The 23,510-nt window shown below is 41.7% G+C and overlaps 1 protein-coding gene across 2 annotated transcripts in view; it reads left to right on the top strand.

The window, feature by feature from the left end:
• Positions 1 to 23,510, top strand: part of myocd (myocardin) — a 117,807-nt gene that overhangs the window by 47,718 nt on the left and 46,579 nt on the right. For both annotated transcript variants that reach the window (XM_053413879.1, XM_053413878.1), the window contains exon 3: positions 9,483 to 9,699. In XM_053413879.1, the coding sequence (XP_053269854.1) occupies positions 9,534 to 9,699 (166 nt within the window). In that variant the 5' untranslated portion in view covers positions 9,483 to 9,533. The remainder of the gene's footprint in view (positions 1 to 9,482; positions 9,700 to 23,510) is intronic.

The raw sequence follows: 23,510 nt of genomic DNA, 5'->3' as shown, positions 1-23,510 counted from the left end.
ACTAGGCTGGGGGCCGTAATGCCTTTTGGCATCAGGGTCGGAGGGACATGCCGAGAAATCTGCTTCGAGTTCCGCGTCTGTCTCTGATGTATTTCACGAGGGCCAGGCAAGATGATGGATTCATAGAAAGTGTGTTTTTCATAACACGGACATTTGGTGAACTGTAAAATATTGACGGATCCTCTTCTGGGGGATATCTTAATCTCTTTTGGCATGTGCGACCAGACCAGACACCAACCTGCTGCTCCACACAATTCCAGTTAATTTCTGTTGAATGTGCGTCTAAGTGGCTCTGGGACATCTTGCCCTGTTTTCACTGCGAAAAGTGTGCGAGAAACGCCGATGGCTCGATTCCTTGTGTGATTGATGGGCATAAAGGCCGTCAAGCTAAACAGTTTAAAGGAGGGGAATACTAGAAGCCCAGCTGCATTGAAAAGAGTAGCAACATGTGGAGCTGACTGCGGCTCCTCACTTACCCTCTCATACTAATCACTAAATTCACACACTTACTGCGGCCATTTGACAGAAGTTTGGAAGATGGGCTGGAGCCACGATGTGTAAGATCCTTTAGCGAAAAATAAACAGAAACGATCTGAATCTAAATGTAGCGCAGCAGCAGAGAAATGTGCTCGACCACACTGAGACGCCGCAGATGCTGTCTCTGCACATCATGTACCACACATACATTTGTGAACTGTGTTTCACATACATTTATAAAATCAAATACAAATTTGGAGCAAAATGGAAAAGATCTCTGCAAATACGACAGCCTTTATACACAGATTGAAAGCATTCTAAATGTTATGGTTTAAGGTTGAGGTGTGATGTGGACTCAAATACTCAGGGAACCGATGATTTGGACTTGTCGTGAGGGTTTCCGGAGCTGAGGCAGGGACAGATGGTGGAGTGAGGCAGGCAGAGACGACAAAGAAACATGAGCAATAATGGACGACGGACATGTGACACAGATAAAATGCTGGATCAGGCAGAAGTCAAGCAAACACATGGAAAATAGTACAAACTAAGATAAGATAAGATACATTTATTGATCCCAAACACATGCACAATCACACGACATGCAGATTAGGGAAATTTGTCTCCTATCTGGGGAACATCACAGGACACACAGAGCAGTGGGCAGCCATGCACAGCGCCCGGGGAACAGATGTTGGGGGAGTAAGGTGCCTTGCTCAGGGGCACTTAGACAGTGGAGGTAGGGAGAGTGCTCTTTGGACTTTGGAACAGATCCAGATGTTGTCCTGGCAGGTATGTTGTATTGTCACCGCGAGGAGTCGAACCAGCGACCTTCCAGTCCGATGTCCGTAACTGTCTGCCCATAGTCCAATTATTCTGCTTGTTCGTTCTTTAGTACCGCTTTGGCAAATCAACAATTTGGTTAAGATTGGACCGTATCCTTTTGTGATCTTTATCCTTTGATTGGGGAATAGGTTTCAGGCGTACAGGTGGATGGGCGGCAGTAGGGGGACCACGTAGCCTTGTCCAATCAGACACACAAACATACTCACAAACAGGGAGGAAGCTGAGCTGGGGGATCACAGCCCCTTCGTATTTTCTCAGAAGGAGGTACATGTGTGAACGCAAATTTGTGAGTGAGACGCTCAGCAGTTTCTGCAGACTTTCTCCACCAAGCATCCTCATTTATAGTCTGTAGAAATCCAGGCACACACTCGACAGTCACAAAAGTGATCAAACTAAAAGAAAACAAATACCTCTCGGTGAAAAAGCAGTGACTCACAAGTAGAGGACACTGACAAAGATGTCAAGAGAGTTTGTGTTTATAAGAACTGACAACGGTGCCGTGGTTCTGTAAACATGATCGCGTGTTCTCGGCAGTGGAGTCAATACATCACTTCCTGTCTCCTTCTGCTGCACCCGGCTGCTCCACCTCTCGCCTGAATAACGCAGAGGATTTGATGATGTTGTGGACGAGTCTGTGCAGATTATTTGGAGGTCATGTCTGAAAACGTCTATAGTAGATGAAAAGGAGATAAAACGGCAAGAAAAAGTGAATATGGACGAATCTCATCCTAACCAGGACAGATATCTGCTGATCACTGATGTGTTATAAAGGGTGTCACGTGTTTGTAGAATTTGGCTGCCACTGTGGTAACTACACTTTACCTAGTGTAATATATCTTAGAATATTTTTTTGTGTTATATGCATGGACATGTCTTAGAACCTACTCAGTGATATTTGGGGCTTGAGTTGCTGTAGCCAAAATACCAAATTCAATAGTAGCAGCTCTTTCACCTTATCAGCAAGAGTTAACTGTAACATATACGTTTCAGTCATTGCTGTTGATCATGAAACTTTAAGGTACGAATGTATGACTTTTCAATCTATCATCAACATATCAACCCAGCCTTATTATAAGAGCACTTTTCATACAAACAATTTACCATAAAGGATACAGCATAACATTAAAGCATACAAATGCAAGCAGTATAGTCCACGCACAGAACAAAACAATATTAACAGGAACTAAGAAATTCCATGAATTTAAAATGAGGAATCACTAAAGGCAGATTGATAAAGAGCTAAAATGATGTAGATAAAATGCTTTTATACGTTTTTCTCCACAAGAATTCTACCTGTTGTTAAATGTTCAAACTAGAGAGATATGTTTCCGGACCCCAACAATTCCTCATTTCACTGCACCAACAGAGGAATAGAAACTATTTTAAGTAGTGAAGAGACGTTATGGCAAAGACATCAAACTAAACAGTTTATCTCCCTTTAGTCTTTTATGTTGCTTTTCTTTCACAATCTGCATGTAATTGTAGTCTTTCCTTGTTTATTTGAAACATTTGACCTTTCAACTTTCTCCAACGCTCTATCTGCCATGAGTTACAGCAGCTCTGTGTATGCATCAGCTGTCAGCCGCTGCTTTTAAGGGCCTTCTAGACTAAACCACGTTGGCCATAAAATAGGTAAAAGTAACAAAAAAATGCTTGGCTTGTTTAATGCAGTTTCAAATGAATAGACTTAATAATCCCATCTTCTATAATAAATCCAGGAGTGAGCTGAGGCTGGAAAGGTGCAGCAGCAGTGTGCGGCACTTTATCTTCACGTCACAATGTTGTGTTTACATTCGTACGGATCGCTGAGCAGCTCAGTTGTTTTTTCTTTTTTCTTTAAACCTCTTTTCCATTGGTTTACTCTTTTTGTAGACATTTCTGCTGCTTCCTTCACTTGTTACCTACTTGAAATCCTCAGTCTGCGCAGCCCTGTAACCCTGTCATAGTTTATAAATCCCGTAAATGCGGGATGAAAAAGGCCACTAGGACTTTTTTTTTTTTTTTTTGGATAGTTCTTCAAAAGCGAGGCTCTGTGTTTACAGGTTGAGAAAGGGCTGGGCTCGGGGATGTGGAGCCTGCAGTCTTTTACAACGTTGTCTTGTCTGTCACTTGACAGTTGACTGCCGCACAGCTATCCCCCCGCTCAGCAAACAGTCCTGTTATATTTTCCATTCGAAAAATCCCAGGGGTCACCAGCGTGTCTGACTGTGTTCGCTGAAGCCAGATGGGGGTTTTCCTATAAACAAGTGTACAGGCAGTATTTATACAGACTGTGGCACCTGACGCCATAACACTCATGACACTCTGTTTAGTGGCCAAAGTTGCCATAAGTCACTTTAGAGAATTAAGTAAATATTTTCATTATGGCCATGCCATTGTTTATTATAGAATGGCAAAAGATCTAAATCTTGCCAAATCCTCTGTTAAAAAATCATCGAATAACAACTTGTCGAAAGTGACGCGTCATGTACATAGAGCTGATTCCTTTTTCATTATTCCCAAGCCTATTTACTTTCAAACAAATCCAGAAACACCACCTGTTTGAACAGCGGTGTGAGCCTAGGCGGCTCAGGTTCAACGGAGCGCTGCACAAGCCATGTTGGCCGCTCCCCTCTGATTTTAGCTCGGTGCACCACAGGAGACAAGCATACCTCCGGCCTGTCGAGGGGCACGTAGGCTCCTTCACATACAGTATGTCACCCAGCACGGATACACGCTCACATTCCTCTCTGCTAAGTGTTATCATGCTGCTGGATTAAAGCGGTGTGAGGCATGAGGATGCACTGTGCGGTTATTGGATGCTGAAATTACTGGAGATTACCATTGGGCCTGATAGTGGCGCGAGGAAGAGATCAGTCTTGGAGAAAAGCCTTTAAGATAAAAGCATTCCAGTATAGAGCGTTTGGTCAGCTACACTGTTGGTGGAAGTCATAAACAAGAGGAGCTGTATTATAAAGACAATTTAGCCGAGCGGAGGGGAGCTGTGGTGCTCCCACCGAAATGTGCAAAACAAATGTTATTAAGTGCAACTCAAGAAGGAATTATCATAATGAGCTCAGCTGGAGGATCCCCCGTATTGATTCCAGCATGAAATCACAATCAGCAGTGGGAGATCCTGGACTAACCCCAACATAAATATCACAGGCCATGAAAGCCTCCTGTAAATTTGTCTCAGCTTCAGCTCGGCTGGTGGTCGCTCGCAAACCTCGGAGAGTGTGAGGGAAGCAGGAAGGAGACAAAAGAGAAGAAAACATACCAGATGTGACCACTCGGATGGATTAGCTTCCAGTGAGAGATGAACAGGTCTGATGAAGAGATCCGGTAAAGGCTAAACGTGTGAATCTTTGGCCCCGAGCATAAAAAGCTAGAAATAGAAAGTGCATTGTAATTCACCATGAAATACTGCAATCTGCATCTTCCGTCCAAGTTGAGTAGAACAAATCCTTGATTACATTCAAGTTGCTGATGAATACCACAACAAATTGTGTAACCTTGTTAGTGCGCAAGATTACTATAATAGGAAGTAGACAACTGGTAACCAACAGCCCACATTTGGTGTTCCTATAATTTAAAAACAGGCCCCCCACTCTTCCCCTAACTGTTATTGTCAAATGAATGAAGATGAGATAACCTCACGCTTTATGGTCCGGGAAATACTTGTTGTTCTATTTCATTCTGTGATTGAGCACAATGAGCAGCCCCTCTGGGTTCAAGGAACAGAAATGGGGGAGAGAGAGGAAACAGGGGAGAGATACCGGTGTATACTGTTATACTGTGGTGTTTCATCGCTCTCATACTGATTGTGTAATGAAAGCAATATGCAAATGTATATTGGTGTTATCAGTAATAACAGCAGCAATTAAGGCATCCCAAATTATTACTACTAATAATACTGAGAGAGAGAGAGGGAAAGAGAGGGAGAGAGAGAGAGATCTCAGTGCGGGGTTTCCCCAGAAGTCTACGCCTATAGCAGCACAACTAAAGGATAGGCTAGGCCTATAAACTGTGTATATATGTATATACGGTATATGCTTTATAGAAGAGGAACAAATTAAGGAATTAATTAAGGTTCAGTGTGTGAGATTTTGGTTATTGGGATATGATATTCACCTAAAACAAAAAATCATTGTGTTAAAGCTTTTTAATTTATCTAACTTCATTTGCAGATAGCTGTTAATAGAGATTAGCCCAAATGTAATCTGGACCTAAAACACCAGAATGTGAGTCGCTTATTTGTAATAATAATTTGGGTTATAGACTCTTGTCTCACGTTACTAGTCAGACTGTTAACAGTGTACAGCGTGTGGAAAACAGAGTCGTGGCCCTAATATCCTCTGTCTACACCAGAAGCCCCAAAATAATATATAATAGAGATGTTTTTCAAAGAGGTAATGGCTGCAAAAAGTGAGGCTGGGGTATATTTGTAAGTAGTCAATCGAATGGTCCATATAGCAAAACATCATTACAAATATCAAAAAATCTACCGAAGAACATTTTCTTCCGTAGCTTTATTGCTAGGCTGGTAATGGTTGTAATGCAGGGATAGGCTGGTGACGCAATAGGAAGACCATTATTTTGGTTTGGCCAACAAGATGGATGCAGCCTTCAGAGGATGCAGCCTATGTTGGTTACATTGACCGGGTTCTCCGGACTACAGCATCTGCCATGTTTTACCAGTTTCTTTCTACAGAAGCCCAGAATGGACAAACCAAACACTGACTCAAGAACCTTTGCTTGTATGTTACCTAAAGGCCACTGCAAGTTCTCCTCCAGATGGGGAAGGGGAGGGTGAGGCGTTGATTACGTATATATGCTGCTCCACTGCTAGATGCCACTGAATCTTACACAGATTGATGTAACAAAATGGACAATCACTTCTATTTATTGTTCTTTTTATCACATATTTGACAAGATAAGTACACAACTGAAGAATACATTTCAAACAAATCTGAACTTTATCTTCAGTTCTAAATAAAAGGTTTCTACGCTAAATGATTAATTAGAATTCAGAAGGTTACGGTGTCTCAGCGCACATATTTTTACTTCACGCCACTTCATCACTGACAAAATCTACCACATGCCGTCTTTAAGTGTGACATCACACAAGCAAGTTCTGAGACCGATAACTTAAGACACTGCCAGGTAATAAAGATTAGCATTCCACCACACTGAAGATATAGGGGGGGGGTTGTAAACATCCTGAGGCAAGTGACTGAGCAACCCCCCTAGTCGCTCTTTAATCTGTGAGTCATTAGTGAGAAGGGCAGATAACACAACAAGCGTTTGGCCTGGCAGAGGGAATCGATAAGCGGAAGACTGTTAAGCGGGACCTGCTATCAGCTCATCTCGATGGAGCTCCAAGTGCCACGTGTCTTGGCTCTTGTTGTGTTGACACAGGCATGGAGGCCACCATTCCCTCCACACCACAGCAGATAGCATCAGGCTATAACATGGTCCTTTTGATGGATCCTTGTTTTCCCTTCTTTTTTTTTTTGTCATCCACACTTTTGCCTCTCAGTGAAATGCCATTTTGCCTCGGTCAATCTTGTGTCGTAAAAAAAGCAGATTCGCCGATATCTTCTGGTGCTATGAGCTGATACGAAACACTGAGCTGAACTTGGGCATCATTCCTGTCCGCTCTTTTGCTTTGAGGCCGTGTTTTTTCCCTCTGCGTAACCCCACCTATTCCCCCTGGGGGTTGTCACTGTGGGATAAATTATCGGAGTGGGTCCTATCTGTCTCTGGGTGGGCTGTTAAGCCAGGCCCATCAGTTAAGGGTTCATTAAAGAGGTTCCTCCTGATGCTCCACGGAGGAGTCCCAGTCTCCTCTAGCCTTTTAACAAACTATGATTTACTTGAGCTGTTGTCTTGTTTCTGAGGTAAATGCGCGGGTTTGTTATTATTTGCCCTTCATGTTTATGTGCAGTATAGCGTGCAAACCCTTTTTGTTACGTCAACCACGCTACACGTAATCTGTGTGTCAAGATAGGGTCTGAGTAGATGCAGTGTCCTCACTATTGTTTCTCAGAAGAGGAGGATTCAAATCTCAGAAAAGTGCCAGAGTTTTAACATCAGAACACCTTAAATAAATAAGTTTAAATTCATGTCCCATGTATTTCAAAGATAACTGAGGACTTTCAAGTGTTAACACAAAATGTGTAGGCTACAGATAGCTGGTTGTTCAGTTCAAGAGACACTTCTCCGCTCCTTTTGACCAAAGACTTTAGGAGAACATGAGCATCACCCACAGATTTCTATAAGGAAGTTTTGAACCCTAGATTGGGGTTTTTGGGTTGACCATCATCTTGGCCGATAATGGAGCTAGGCATTACAAATGTGGGCAGAAACCAAGGTAGCCTGCTGAGACGGGGCTGTCTTCGGCCTACATGTGGCTGCCAGATTTGGCTTGGTTTTCTGGTGGCCTAAGAATCACCCTTGAGTAAGCAGTACTAACTTTTTTGGCCTGTGGAATCAGCTCATTCTGGCAGATTCTGGTGCATCATTCATCATGAGGCCTATCAGACTGAGGCTGCTGCCGAGCCATAACATTCTGGCTTCCTGCAAAGCAACTGGAGTCTAAAGGCTAAAGAAGGGACGAGGATGCAGTGATCACTACGGCTGACGTTTAGTGTCTGAGATATGTGTCTGTCATGCATGATAAAATGTTTATTATGGACATTAATTGTCCTCTTTAAGTTTACTTTAGCCATTTCCCATTTGCTGGATGTGTGGTCCATTTCATTTCTGCACTTGTCCATTCCTGTGCATTAGTGTCGTTCTCTGGCCGAGCCTGGCCCACATAACAGCAACAAAGCACATGACAGTGAATAGTTTGATAGCTATAACAAAATACCAGGGTTTAGTACTTTCCTGTGAAGGCCACAAACACCAGCTCAACTTTATTTATGGATGGCTATTGGAACGTAAAGAGGATTTCAACGAATCAGATAAAAAACGCGTCAGATACAAATTACCCACCCTAACTCTGAGTACCAGAGTGCACCTAGGACGTGCTGATGCGTGTACACAAACGGTTTACTTTGGCTTCTTTGCGAGGTTATATAAACACCGTTCCTGCAGTGGCAAGTTCACAAACTGACCACATCCCCAAATATTGGACTGACTCTATGACAAGAGTGATCATGTTGAGAATATTGCTATGAATTATTATTAGGGATGATGGTATACTCAGGAACTTTAAAAAAAATGTCAGAGCACTGTAAAGGTACTACACCTATGGATATATATATAGTTACTTTGCAGCTTTGTTTCTCATTTGTTTTGCATTTTTAAAAGGACCTGGAAAACCCTCTATTGAAAAAACAATGCAGAAAAAAATATCTACTACTTGATCTCAAACGACAATTTGTCACTATTTTTAATGAACCTGAAATAAAAGTCTTCCCTGAACTACTGAAGGAGCTGTATTTAAAAAAATTGCTATTTTTATAAGGCCCTCGATACATTCACGAGGGTTTTATTGTCGTGTAAGCATATGAGCAGTTCTCCAAACAGAGCTTATTAAAGAAAACAGAAATGTATGTTTGTGGTGCCCTATGGTGCAGCCCTAAGGAGATGATGTAGTGTATGGAGCGTAGACGGGTTGCAGTGAAGGCTTGGCTTGTCTGAGACTTGAGTAAGAGGCTCATTATTCACATCGACACCTTGTGGGGGCTCTCTAAGCTACTGAATCCACAGAGTTGATGTGTTTAATATTTGCTCAGGAGGTAGGAAGGCCTGCTCTTTGTATATTGTGTAAATTGATAAATTGGCAGCCGCGGAGGGTGGTGGCGGCTGATGGAGGGATGCATCCGTGAGGTTGAAAGTGGGCTTAGAGCTCTCTAAACAAACAGGCACGCGCTCTGCCGTCTGCCTGGGCCGAGATGGACCTCGGAAAAAGAAACAATACAAAATCTGGAACTTGTGTTGTATTCTGCAAACACTAACATGGCCGCGCTCCAGCTCCCGGCACCGCCGAGGATTTCTCAAATGCAAACATTCAAATGGCTGTTTGCTGTGTCTTTCGTGCTCGTTCAAACTCAATTAACTCGGCTCTCAAACGGTTACAGCTGACTGGGGTAGTGCTCGGAGTCAAGTGCTCTCACTGTGATGTGTACAGAGTTTGCTCTATAATTGCCTTTTTCTTCTCTGTGGAAGGGCAGCTGCGGTGACCCGAGATGAGATGTTGTCCACCGGGGAGTGACGTGTGAGCCATGAATGCAGTGACATGCTCCGAGATCCACAACAGCCGCTCAGAGGACAGGCAGAATCCTGGACACCTGCAGAGTTCTGCACAGGGTCATGGAGCCACTGGACAGCTGACGGGGACGAAAAACCACATATTAAAGAAACAGCCTCCATCGGCGCAGGGCGAGAATGGTGAGCTCTGATCAGATTTATTTTCTTTTCGATTCAAAATCCAAGCATACAAGGACCTGCTCCCCAAACTTAGCTCAACCAATCCAAGCTGGTATGATCCTGCTGATTCTCATGCGACCAACATGCCTCTTCACACTCACACTTTTGACTTGATCCTCTACTGGAGTGGAGAGTGATTAGCACTGATGTGATTGGCTGGGTCCGATCATATGATTAGATACTGTGGTCTCAGAGAGCTACATATCTACTGCTACTGAACATTACTTCATTAATGGGATCCTACATAACCTTTTCTACCAAGTAAAACAGTAAGTAGTTTTTTCCTTTGAGTGAGATCTCGAAATTTTTTATTCTAGCATTTATTTATTCCTGCCCATTTGTTCCAAGTTGCTTCATAGTGAGCAGGTCTCAGCTATAATGTGATGTCCCACAACTCTGTCAGCTTAAACTTGTATTACTATCCAACAAATAGTTTTTCTTAATTACGTTTGTGCTAGCAATGTAAAAACTGGCGGGATTATGAATGAAAGAGTGAAACATCCTCTAACAGCAGCTGAGTGTCCAGCAGGTGTATGGGTTGATACCAGAGTCCTGCACAGGTTATTTTTTGCAAACCCACATCCGCCCAGACCTGATGTGTCACCTGTGATTAAACACACACACACAGTGACTCCTCCCCTTCCTCTGGTTTTGGTGGTCGGGTTGCGTTCTTAGAAAAGTATCTGTGAATTGTCACAGCACCTTTGCTTCTGCTACTCAATATGTTTCCTTAGCTTGTGGCCATCAAACGCTAAGACATTGTGGCACTTATTTACAAGCATTCACCACTGGGTATTTTTGTCTTGTTTTGTAATGCGATCCATTTTATTGTGCTGACTCATTTGTGGTGGGAAGTGACACTTATTTTAACGCATGTGAAGGGGTCAAAGGTGTAATTGGCTTTCACAATAAAAGAGCTCGAGACTTACCAGGCTTTATATGAGATGTAGATAGAATATTGCATTATCCTTTTTTCTTTCGGAAAACACTTGCCTGCCTGCATTTATTTGACACATGCCCATTGCCCTGAAGCAATGAGGAAAATGAAAATGAGTGAATTGCCAACTGCGAATGAAGTGAACTTCAGCTGGTTTGGCTGGAAGAACATGAAGCTCTGATCACTGTTCCACGGCAACTTTGAAAGAAACTCTGAAGAACCTGAAGTTCCAAGTTCATGTTGTGCTCATCAACAGTCAAATCCAACTCTGCACTCATGAAGAACTTCCACTACCATGTCTATAAACATGTGCTTATCTTACCGACTTGCTGGCTCTGAGCAAACAGCTCAACATTCACGGTTTCAGGGGCACTAAGTGTATCCCTCACATGATTGATGAAGTCGTCTAAGTCAATTAGAAAAGCAGAGAGTAAAACACAAACAAGCTCACCTCAATTTAATACGAACCTAATTGTTTATTATCTTTAGAAACTTAAGAAAATTGCAGAGCATATTTGAAGACAAAATCGTGTGCTCCATCTCAGCCAACGTACATACAGCAGGTAAATAGGTAAGTATGCGAGTCACGTGTCTTTTCCAAGAAAGACCGCAGGCCAGATAAAACAAGGTTGTTTGAACATTTTATTGAATCCATCTGATGATTAATCCGCGCTGAAATATCTCTGCTTTTCAGCTTCACAGCCCAAATCAACCTGGCTTAAATGCCACTGGAATCACAGGGCTGACGGTGAAAGCATCCGAGGAATCCTGTGATTTAAATCTGTATTTTTAGACCGACGTATCCCTGCAGACTCTCAGAATAGGGAGAGCAACGCAGCGTTTCCCCCTGCACTCCTGGACGTTGCAAAGTTTTCCATGATGTCATGTTAGGCGCGGGGAGTGAGAGTAATTGAAGAGGCAGATGAACATAAATTGGAATATCCTCAAATCCAGCCGTTCATTTTGATTTCCTTATTCTTTAAATCAGCCCGCAGACGGGAGGCACAGGAGAAACAAAACAGCTCATGTTCCTGCCAGAGACTGACGACAGACTCCAAACACACACGAGCGATAAGACTGATACTGACCCTTTCTTCATTTACTGGACACAAACACAGCGGAGCCACAGGATTGTGTTCAGAGCCACAAACGGCTCCTCAATAAAAAAGATCATGTTTTACTGTTGTCTATTAGAGTTTGACCAATACTGGATTATTCAGACTGACACTGATTTTAGTACTGACCACAGAACAAAAATATTCAGATATAAGGGACTGTAACTAAATTAAGTGTATAATACTTTGGTATTATGGGGTAACATGAGGAACTTCCACACCCTATGTTTATTTGTATTTTATGTTTCTGTTGCAAAGGTTAAGCTCAGCACAGCAGGGAGTGGGGGAGCACCAGTAGCAAAGCGTGCGAGCAGTGCAGCAGAACACAGGCTGCCCAATCACACAGCCATAATGTAAAGGGTGCGTTGGATTAGTAAGAGGAAAATGTCAGGTTCATTTATTTTCTCATCTGATGTAACAGCGGTAAACCAAAATCACCCACTGATCGACTGTTCTGTGTCTTAGAGCGACGTCATCAGCAGTGTGTGTGAGAGTGAGTGTGTGCGTGTGTGTGTGTGTGTGTGTGTGAGAGAGAGGGAAAGAGAACACAGAGGGTTTTTCTAGGCTTGGCTCTTTGCAGTCTGTTACATGTGTAACTGTTAAGAGTTGGTGTCTCGTCACAGTGATGATTTCTCTCTGTGCTGCTTCAAATGATCAATCCTTATTTCAGTATATTCATCATAAGTAAAGATCTTAAAGCACTGGAGATTAAGATCTGACCCTTTTGTGTTTGTCTTTGGTTAATTCACTTTTGTAACAGACGTTAAAGGCAATACATCTCCCCGCTTCAAGACCCTAATGTTTTATAAAAGTCCACATGATGGCATCATCAACACAAGTTTGCCACGTGTTAATAGTGCTCGGTTCGGCACTTAAAATTATAATGTCAGCTCCTTTGGTAATTGACAGTGTGCCCTGGATTTTATGTTTCCATGTTCGTATTCTGTTTCAGAGAGAGAAAAAATAAAAATAACAGAAAAAAGTATTCCTGTGGTTGGTTGTGGCTTAGGAGGTAAAGATGGTCGTCCACTAACCAGATGGTTGGTGGTGTGATCGCCGGCTCCTCCAGTCTGAATTCTGAAGTATCCTTACTGAACCCTTACTGGCCCCGCATGCCTGTGTCCATGGTATGGTGTGATAGAAAGAACTATGAGTACAAAAGAGTGTGTGAATGTGACTTGTGTTTTAAAGAGCTTTGAGTGGTCACTAAGACTAGAAACAAACGCTATATAAATACAGTCTATTTAAAAAAAACGTATTTTACCATCATAGGAAAAAGCAGGAGCAAAGATGTTTTTTTAAATGGGCTGTATTTATATAGCGTTTTCAGAGATGATATATGTTTGGCCTTTTATTAATCCTAACATACATATATATATATATATATATATATATATATATCCCCAGAGCCCTCTTGATGTGAGGTGACTATGTTAACAACTTCACCACTTAGCCGCTATGACCTATTATCATCTACTTACTATTGAATCTTCTGTCTGTCTGTCTGTCTGTTGCTTTATACTGAGTGGAGTTGCAGATCTTTTATTTAGAGAAGTTGTGAACTGGGGTCTGAAGATTTCGCTGATCGCCAATGTATAAAAAATGAATACCAATTGAGTCAATCATTTAAACTTGCATAAAACCACGGAAGTGAATGGTAATAAAACAAATTCAGTTTCATTTTGTGAAAAATGTTGACTATAAACAAAAGCTCTGCACACAAAGTCGGGCTCACAAACGAGTTAAAGTGACAGAATAATGTAGAACTGTTTGAGGAGGACTCATCAAAGACGAGGAATAATTCTAAAGTACTGTAGCTCCGAAGCATAAACACAGGTCCAAACAAACTGTCCATTCCAAACAGGCAGATTTGGAATGTGCACTGCACTAGTTGATATAAAATCACGGCCTACTCATTGTTCAGTTCGTCCCTGCAACGTCTCCTCACCCAGATTCTGACCTGACTCATCAGCGGATCTGTGGACCTTTCGGTTTAAAACTTTTTTTTAATGAAACAAGCGCAGGGAACATGCAATCAGACGTCACTGGCCTCACATCAGAGAGTTGACTGGGTAGCATTCTGGTTACACACTTGAATGTGGCCCAACACCACTGTAATGCTTTAACATGAAAACACAGTTCGACTTGATACAAATCTGGGCAATGCTCTTTTCATTTAGTCAAATAGGAGTGGATGAAAGGTCGGAGTGGGTACGAAGGTTGTTTGGCAGCTCAGGGCTCTCTAACACCTGCAGTTACAACAACTCGTATTGCTCCAGCCGGGCTTTTCGTGCGGCACCTTTTCCCCCTGCAAGCTGAGTGGATTCCACACTGATTTGATGGTGGCTGGAGTTGGGGGGAGATTACTCTCATCTGGAGGAGATTAGTCAGTAACACTGATAGACATGATCGGCCCAGCGCTTCATCATTTTCATGCCGCATAACATCGGCCGTGAGCAGCTCTCCTGTTTGTGTAGTGCTGCGCCCCTAACCGGTATGATTCATTTTCATCAGAGGAAATTAACAGAGCTTTCTGATTATAGACAATCATGCACTGGGCAACAGATTCAACTCCAAGTCTGTGGTTCAAACGTGAACCCAGAACTCGCTCAGTAGAAACACTTATTTGAAATGAATTTAATGAACAGATATTACTCTCGGCATGATAAGAACTGCCTGTTCTGTAAATAGTAGGAACGGGAAAAAAAATGTTACCTTCCTATCCTCATTATCAAAAATGTTCTGCAAGCAATCCACGAGTTTTATCTCACCCAAGATCACCATAAAGTCTCATCACCGTGCAAGAAACCACCTTCTTTAATGTGCGTTAGGCAACAGGTGGAATGTGTGCAGATGCATTTTTCCCTGCTGTTGTTTTTAGCTCCTAATTCATGCATGAAATTAATCACATGTTCATTCATCATCCAGGCCGAGAGCAACAGAGCCCGAGACGAGAACCAGTTGATGGATAGAACATTTCTGAGGGCAGATATTACCTCAGTCCATACGGGGCAGTAAACAGATTTATTATTTATCAAATCGGTCTGTGCACTGTAAAAAAGGATTTGGGATTTCAGTCAGATGGACTAGTGAGGTTATGCTTTGTGAACGCTTTGCCAAAAACGTCAACTTAAAGAAACTATCGAAAACGTATCTGTCAATTAACTGCAAATACTGTGGTCGGCTCCATGCTTCCATGTAACGTGCATGCGATGTCACAACACCTTTGGTTCTGTATCTTGCGAGCTGTCCACCATCTTCTTCAGAGCTTGACCTAGGATCGCCTGTCAAGTAAGTATTGATATTCTCAATATCGCAAATTCAATGTGAGCTTTTTATAGAAATAGATCAATCCATTAATTAGATGACATTTGCATGTTTTTTTTCGGAATACTTAGGCACATTAATAAGCTAGGTGACATGTGGTTACTAATTCACCCAGAGGTCTGTGGGCCGCATCTTACACCCAGTGCAAAGCAATGGCAAATGCAACAGGTTGCAAGCTCTCTTTGTGTTAAAAGGAAATGGAAGGTGCCAGTCTGATTAATTGGTTCATTACATGTTATGCTCAAATTGCACTCATAATTAATCATGACAGGCTGTGCACGTTTATGTGTTTTGGGAGCTTTGACGAGAGGCCTAATGGAGGTGGGATGTATGGGTTGCATATTTTCAAAGTGTAGCCGGCTTTTCGTATCTTTTCCAGAGTTACCCACTTTCAACTCTTTCCTGAGATTATAATGTCCCCCAACATCTGTGCTGTGACTTTTGGAGAAAAAAATGTTACCGGTAAGATTTTACGATAACAAAGTATGGAACATTTAAATTGAGACCTGAATATGTCCATAAGAGATCATCCAGATTCACAGAACCCCCGACCATTGGACTGAATACTTACATGCTCAGTGATGGACGGAAGTAGCCTGGATGCCAGACGAACTTAGCCCCGCCCACAACATTTGGTCGGGCAGTTCGGTCTGGAGTCGCTCCATTGGGAAAAAATTATGCCCGACCGGGCCAATTAGATTGTCAGGGCGGGCTTTATACGATGATTGACAGATGATCAACGGTAACGTAATCAACCACGTCATCAGAGTGCCCTTGGGTTGAATTCGTTTTCAACAAACATGCCTGCCGCTGGCGAGCTGAGATGTGTAGATGCTGCCATTGAGTCTGTTTTAGAATACATCGACAGCGCATTCATTTTGAAAGAGGAACACAGAACGTGGAGGCGACGCCAGAGCACCGCGCTAATCCCTATCGCCCCGGCGCTTGGCTGTTCACAACGGACACTGAAGCGACGCTGAACCGCCGGGCAGCGCTAATAATATCATCTGTTGATCCAGTAGATCGCTGCACGGCTTTGTGCCAGTCACACCAGAGGCTGAAGCACCTCGCTGCGCCAAGGCTGCCTCGCGGTGCTTCAGCCTCCGGTGTGACCGGCACAAAGTTTTAACATGGGAGTGGATGGGAGCCAGCTGTTATTTAAGGCTTGGCGCTGCGCTGAAGCGTCCGGTGTGAACCCGGCGTTAGTAAATAACTCACAATGCGTTGCTTAGCATACGTCACATACTACATTGCTCTGATTGGTTGTAGGTCTATCCAATTGAGCGAAGAAGAATTTTACTTCCTGGTCAGTTGAAACACGCCCCATAATCACAGCCCAATGGAGCGGTCTCAGACTCACATTCTGACTAGAATTGTGAGTCTGACAACGTCAGGCTAGGACGGAAGTGGAATCCATCAAAACTTTCACACTTTCCAAAGCAGGCTTTAGCATGCACCAGTAAGGCCAGTGAGACTCTGCTTGATGAACTAATGGTGTCAGAGTAGGGTTCCTAATCAACCTGAACCAGGCCCAAGATAAAACTTTAGAGTCAAAAACCCACCTCTGTGGTTGACAGGTTGTGTAAGGTCAACCAAAAGAATACAGGTCCAGTGACTGACAATACTTCCCAAACTAAAAAAGAAAAGGTACTGATACTGTTATGTGAGTTCCTACTGTTCTGAAGGCTGAGTTAAAGAGAATATATACAGAAACTTATACGCCTCTAGATTACCGAAATTGAATGTGTATCTTCATGTTTTCATTCATAATGTAATAGTTACTGTGTACTGTATTATAAGCGATTGAGTATGCATTCAGTTTTGCACTTAAAATGGTACATGCTGATTTAATTCATTGATTACTTTGTCTCTACTATGAAAGTATGTTTATTTTTTATTTTACTAACTTACATTCAAGGTTATTTCTAAAGAAAAGGGCAAATGTTGTGTCCTGTTATTGTAGACAGTGGGCGCTGTAAAATATTCTCAAAAAATTTAGATTTTTAAGTAGCTAAAATACAGTTTGTTGCTGACCCTGTCCACTGCAATACATTGTCTTTCTTCTGTGCTGGTGCCCATTACTGCATCAGCATGCCAACCGACATCCTTTATTATTTCCCCTCCATGAGGGGGACCTGCCAGAGTTATAATTACTCCTCCCCCAGTCAATGCCCAGTACTTATCCATTCCAAAAGTTAGCACTGTCATCAGGCAAGAAACTGACCTCTTCCTGGTGTTTATGCAAACTTTGTGTGCTCCTTCAGGCAGAGTATTTAACTAGAGACCATAGTAAAGCCTTCAGGTGATCTCAAAGTCAACTGTATCATTTGTCAGAATCTTGCAGTGTAGCAGTTTTGGGACACACTAAAACTGTTCAATTGACAATTTTTTTACAAACTTGTATCAAACATGTACTCCAGACAGACAACATGTGTGTTGGAGCAGAATATTTATTATATAAATAATTAAGTAAGTAAACCTAAACTAAAATGTGCTTACTATGTACAGGTGTATGCATGTTTGTGTGTGTCTGTGTGTGCAAATGTGTTTGGGTCAAAATGGCTGCTGTGGCCACAACGAGTCCAAAAAGGACCACAAGTGTGTGTGAAGTTTGGGGGGGATGCATGTGTGAGGTGCTCACACCAGGTTAAAGAGAGTGGTTTGTTGCATGCGAAGAAAGAGATGATGTTGATATTTTGTCTGTTCCAGGCATTTCAGGGCAGGGGAGAGGTGTTACGGGCACAGCATCTCTCTTCTATCTAGTTTACTTCATTTTATCGGCAATTTGAATGGTGGTATTTCGGTTCAGTGTATGCTTGTGTGAAGAAAAAAAAGTCATTCCGTGGTGCATATGCAATGCTCACACAGACACACATAGACAGTGCTGTGACAAAGGACAGAATTTTGGTTACATGTGAAAGAGTGTGAGTGGTTGAGCGAGAGCAATATTTAGCTAAGTTTATCTTTTTCATTCATCATACAGCTTAATTAAGAGTTAATATACTTGGAGTTGGTTTAGTTGCTTGAACAATGATCACCTGTTCAGGAACCCCAAACTGAGGTTACCATCTTAGACTTCATCATCTCAGAGATTGTTAAAAAAAAGTTTCCTTAACCAGAGCCAGTTGATTTTGTCCCTGCATCCTGTGTGTGCACCATATGGCAAAACATCTCTAGAGCTATTATGTTGAAGAGAGTAAATTATGTTGTAAATTATCTCATCTTCTAATAGACATTTCAGCAATTGTTTCTAGTTAAACATTTTTCTATCTGCATTTTACTGCAGTGTCCTTCAACACTCACACTCACAGTGGAATCTATTACAGGAAATATGTCTGAATTGGCTGTTTGAGGAATGTGTTGAGCCATCTTCTATCACATTATTAAAAAAATTACTAAATGAGGTCATTCAACATATTTTTTGTTCTCTAAACTTGTCTTTTCAAACTAATTATTTGACCCAGGAAGTTGGGTAAAAAAAAATGCCAACTGCTTAAACCGATTTATTTAGATTTAATAAACTTAAAACTACATTGACATAACTTAACTCAGATAATTAAGTAAACAAACTGTATTGTGTATTAACTTGTTTATTTTAGTTTTAAGCTGCAAATTTAAGTTTAACATAATTTAACTAAGTCAAAGCAACAAGATGACTTGAATAACTGAAGCTCTGTCAACAAATCCTTTTGTACAGTGTGCATAAAACACCAAACGGGGGTGCATGAAATAAATACTTGTATTCAAGGGGAAGGATGAAAAAAAACAGGGACTGTGTTTGTAGTGCCGGCCCAAGTTTGTAATTGGTTTCATATTTAGTTATACTACAGTGAAACTTATTGAAAGGTATACTAGGGTTCTGTGAGCTCAGGCACATAAATAAATCTTTGTTACCTTCCTTGCAAACATGCTGCATAACTCCTCATGCCAAGCGCTCTGTTGACTGGACATTGATCGCTGATTTTTTCCTGTAAGCTTTGAAATGTTCATCTGCCTGAGCCAAGAACTGTTCACCTACCTGGAATGTACAGTTAAAATTGCCTTGCGGCTAATATAAATACAGGCCACGGCTGTTGTAGTGCGGAGAGATGGCAGGCCCTTGTGTGGAGTGAGAGAAACTCTTAGTCACGGGCTCCTCTAGTGATGTAAAAGGTGGTCGTGTTAGCTTTTATGTTGATGAATCTGTAAGTGAGCGTGTGTGTTCCGTTCCTGCCCTCGATCACTGACAAGTAATTAAGACGATGAGGTCACCACCGAGAAAACATCAGTGTGTCTGTGATCTTTTCTTTGCACTTCATTTCTCTGGTTAGGTGTGGAGCTTATCGAAAGTGCTAATGATATGAATGATCATTGGAATGTATGGTGTAAAATATTTAATGTAATTTGCAAAGCTATTTAAGAAATTGTCAAAACATTTATTTTGCTTTTCAGCTGTTTTTTATTTTGTAAGGGCCAATGTGATACTTTTCGTTTCATGACTTCATCTCCATCTCATGCCGTTTATGTTTAAAAAATCGGACCAGTTTTCGTCCCCTCCTTTACAACCAATATTTTTATATTGATCAATGACTTTTTGTGTGAAAGGGTTTGCTACAGTGATTACCTCATCAAATAATCACAGAATTTGAAGGTGTCATCATCCCTTCCATGTTTTAGGCCATGTCTCAGTGTTGTAGCGGTAATAAAATAAGCATGTTTAAACTCAGACTGGGTAAAAACAACAGAATTTGTAGACAATGTATGGAGAGTGATGGGTGATGACGGGTCACGCTTGGTTTGGCTCGACTCGGTTGGCAGTGCACATTGGGAATGATGGAGACACAGATAGGAGCCGTGAATTACTGACAGAGCTAAATACCTTTTCTACCATCCAAACATGTATGAAGAGACCCAAAATAAACACCATACTACTACTACTCACTATAACCAAAATTATACCACCCCTTCAAATTTTGGGCCAAGAACACACCTCTATATGCCCTCCTATAACTTTCCCCAGCACTTGACGATAATGAACTCAATCTCGCGGTAGACCTCACACGGCCGTGGTATTGGAGTTATGCTGTTATTGTCCCATCCCTACTCTCATCACTCTCTCAGAAGCAGCAACCAGCTTATTTTGGGGAGAAATGCTCTCAAAACCACCTCACGACCACCACTGGTGCACAAAACGGGTATGCTGGTGAGCATAATGTAGCATTTAGCTGGTAGGGAGGCACATTTTTCCCCTGAGGAGTTGGTGGACAGCAAAAACCGAGCTAAAAAGAAAGTGAAATTTGGACTTGAATCCACAATGAGGCCAGAAACATGGCTCCAAATGATATTGTTTTGTATATGCTGCAAACAAGTTTGCCATATTAACTTAAATGAGAGTGCTGTGCTCTTGGTGTGTTTCAACTGTCCTCCATATGTCACCAAAATAATCAACTATTGCAGGATATGGCAATCAAGTTCATCAACTGCTGATGTTTATGCTTACTGCTTAATTTGACCTACTCAGCTATAAACTAGTGCAGCAAAAATGCAAAGTGGCTCTGAATCAATCAACCCCTTGTCCCCCTTCATTAACAGATCTTTTTAGCTACAGAGACGACCTAACTTGCATGTGCTTGTAGGTGAATGAAATATTTATGGTCCCTCTGGGAATTTGCGTAGGCTTGCTAATGGTGCCGCAGGTAGTCATACATCACCTCCCTTTTAGAGTTGTATAATTCTGTGGAGCTGTGTAGAGCCACTGAGGCCAGGCTAGCTGCAACATTAGTGTTGTTGCCTGATGTTTAAAGGTGATTGACAGAGCTGGGGTGAGTAAGTTAAGTAAAGCATAGAGTGATGTAATACATGTATAATGAGTGATTTATAACAGTTTTTAAGGAAGCTGACCCACACTGCTGGGGAATTCAAGGAATTGAGTTATTTTAACAGCTCTCGGATTCTAAAGAGTTTCTCTGATACCAAAGTAAGACCAAAGACTTTAAATAAAGATGGATGACACTATCAAGCCAAAATACCTTTGCTGACCTCTTATGCATTTTGGTGTCGGCTATCAATTATGATTGTTGAACCCTGTCTTCATAGAATCAAATAACTGATTAAAAATAAACCTTCTGGGAAAATGAACAGCAGTGTGATAAGAAGTGATGAGCAAGTTCAAGTTTTATTTGTCATATGCAGTTAACACAGGGTGAACAGTACAATGAAAGGTGTTGGACGAGAAGAAGCTGGTCAGCTCAACAGTCCAATAGTGAAATAAAAATAAAAGCAAGGTAAGTAAAATACAATACAATACAAAACTAATCAATCAATCAATTTGAATTTGTATAGCCCATATTCACAGATCACAATTTGTCTGTAAGACTTTATATATGTAAATCTTAAATGTAATATTTGACGTGTACCTTGACTTTTTTTAATTTGTTCCATGTCCCCTCCACTAATATGGAGGAGGCAGGGTTTATAATGAAAAGGGTAAGAGAAGGTCAGCCGGAGATAAGGGTAATACACCTTGACATTGATGGCCACTTACCAATAAACCGGTCAAAGAGAAAGAGAGAAGGAGCCCCTAGGTGACATGAGACGCTGGCAGCTTTGCAGTCATGTCATCTATATGGCCGCGAGCATAAATAGGTTGTCTTAGGTGTCATTCTAGCTAACACTGCTAACACTGTCTTCACCTAATTAGCCATTTGACAGGTGGAATTTATACCCTTGTTAAACTACATAAAAGGTAAGATGAGCTACCATTTGTTCACTGTACATAGAAACTATTACAACATAGAATAAAAAATGATCTATAATTACTTCTATGAATTCCTCAATATTTTAATAAATTGCTTCATAGCTTGTACACAGAACCCAATGTATTAATGTGGCTATGTATTAAACATTAAGCACACTTAACCTCCATATATAGGCAGCGAGAGAATTTTCTTGACAGCTGACTCACACGTGGACGGTTTTTAGCAGGGGAATAGATGTTATTATGATTTCATGGCGTCTGTTATTATGAAAAGGATTTTCAGATTTGAAGCTACTGTCCACTGGAAGCAGAAGGAGGCTTTTTTAACTTTCCGTGATTGTCGCTAATATGTGCTGTGGATATGAGCAAGGACAAATGCAATTTAGAGGGAATTAAAGGGCTTAGCTCGGAAGCTTCCGTTCAAAGTTTTCATTATTTCTTTGAGTCGTCATGAAGGCAGGCAATTAGAGGAGTGCCCTCAATCATGTGTCACCACAGATACCAGCCAGCAATGAAATCTTCTCTGGAATTACTGTGGATATAGCAGGGCACACCGAAAAGAAGGGAGGGGAACACTTCTATAGATTTAATCACGTGGACTAAATGTTCTCAGAGATATCAGTAATCAGCGCTGTACCCCATGATTTAGCCCTCTTGAGTTAAGAACAACACTGACAGGGTTCTAATCTGCGATCTTGTGTAATTATTCATTCATCAGCTGTTAGTCAGAGAGATAAAGACTGCCTAGGATTATCCGTCTCTCCAAAACTCCGGAAAAGATTAGGTCATTGCATCCACTGGGGCTATTTTTAGAGCCCTTTAGCGGTGGCATATTAAACAAGACGCTTAGAAATTCAATTAAGAAACCACTCGCCCACAATGACCTGAAAATAACCCAGAGTTATTCTAAAACAAAAGGCTCCGCCGACCAGCCGCTGTGCCGCCTCACATGTGGTTTGGAAACAGGAGTGCTTAACGCCACAGATTCTTACGGGCTGCGGAGATTAATGAAGAGTTTCTTTTTCCAGGTGTTGTATTGTGGATACAAGAGCTTTGGGCGGTGATTTTTTTTACCAAGGGCAGAAATCCTCCCGGTAGAAATGAAAACAGTAACACAATATACACCTCTGATCCTGCTCCCGGCTCAGATGCAAGAGCAAGGGCTGCATTCCAGACCCGAGAGAAAGGAAGCGAGAAAAGACGGCCCCAGACCGTTCTCAGATATCGATCACATGCATTTATGTGAACAGAAAAACCAGAGAATGTCAATGTCAGTTATTCCCACAGGAGCTATTTGAGTCAAAGGAAATGTTTTAATGGTTTTCACAACCCTTTTCCCCCTTGTAATTTTCTATTAACTTTGTCTGACACCCTCAAATAAATATCAATAAGAGAGACATCTTAGTGTATCGTGTAATCTTTTACATATTGGACTGTCATCATCAGTGCTTCCCATGGCTGTTAGTAATCTCCTACTGATTCGTTGGCACCGCTTGAAGCTGCAACATGCTTTTTTGATTTGACTGTAAAATACTCAGCCCTAACTGTCTCGTCATCGGGAAAGACAAAGTGGAGCTCCAACAGTGAAAGGCGGTTGCGCCAGATGATTTGGAATATTGCCGTTAGCTTATTGAGACTGGTACAGATTCAATTTCCA

The sequence above is a fragment of the Pleuronectes platessa genome, chromosome 21, assembly GCF_947347685.1.
Source record: "Pleuronectes platessa chromosome 21, fPlePla1.1, whole genome shotgun sequence".
NCBI lineage: Eukaryota > Metazoa > Chordata > Actinopteri > Pleuronectiformes > Pleuronectidae > Pleuronectes > Pleuronectes platessa.
Note: the sequence above shows the minus strand (reverse complement) of the source record. Positions and strands in the feature narration are given on the sequence as shown.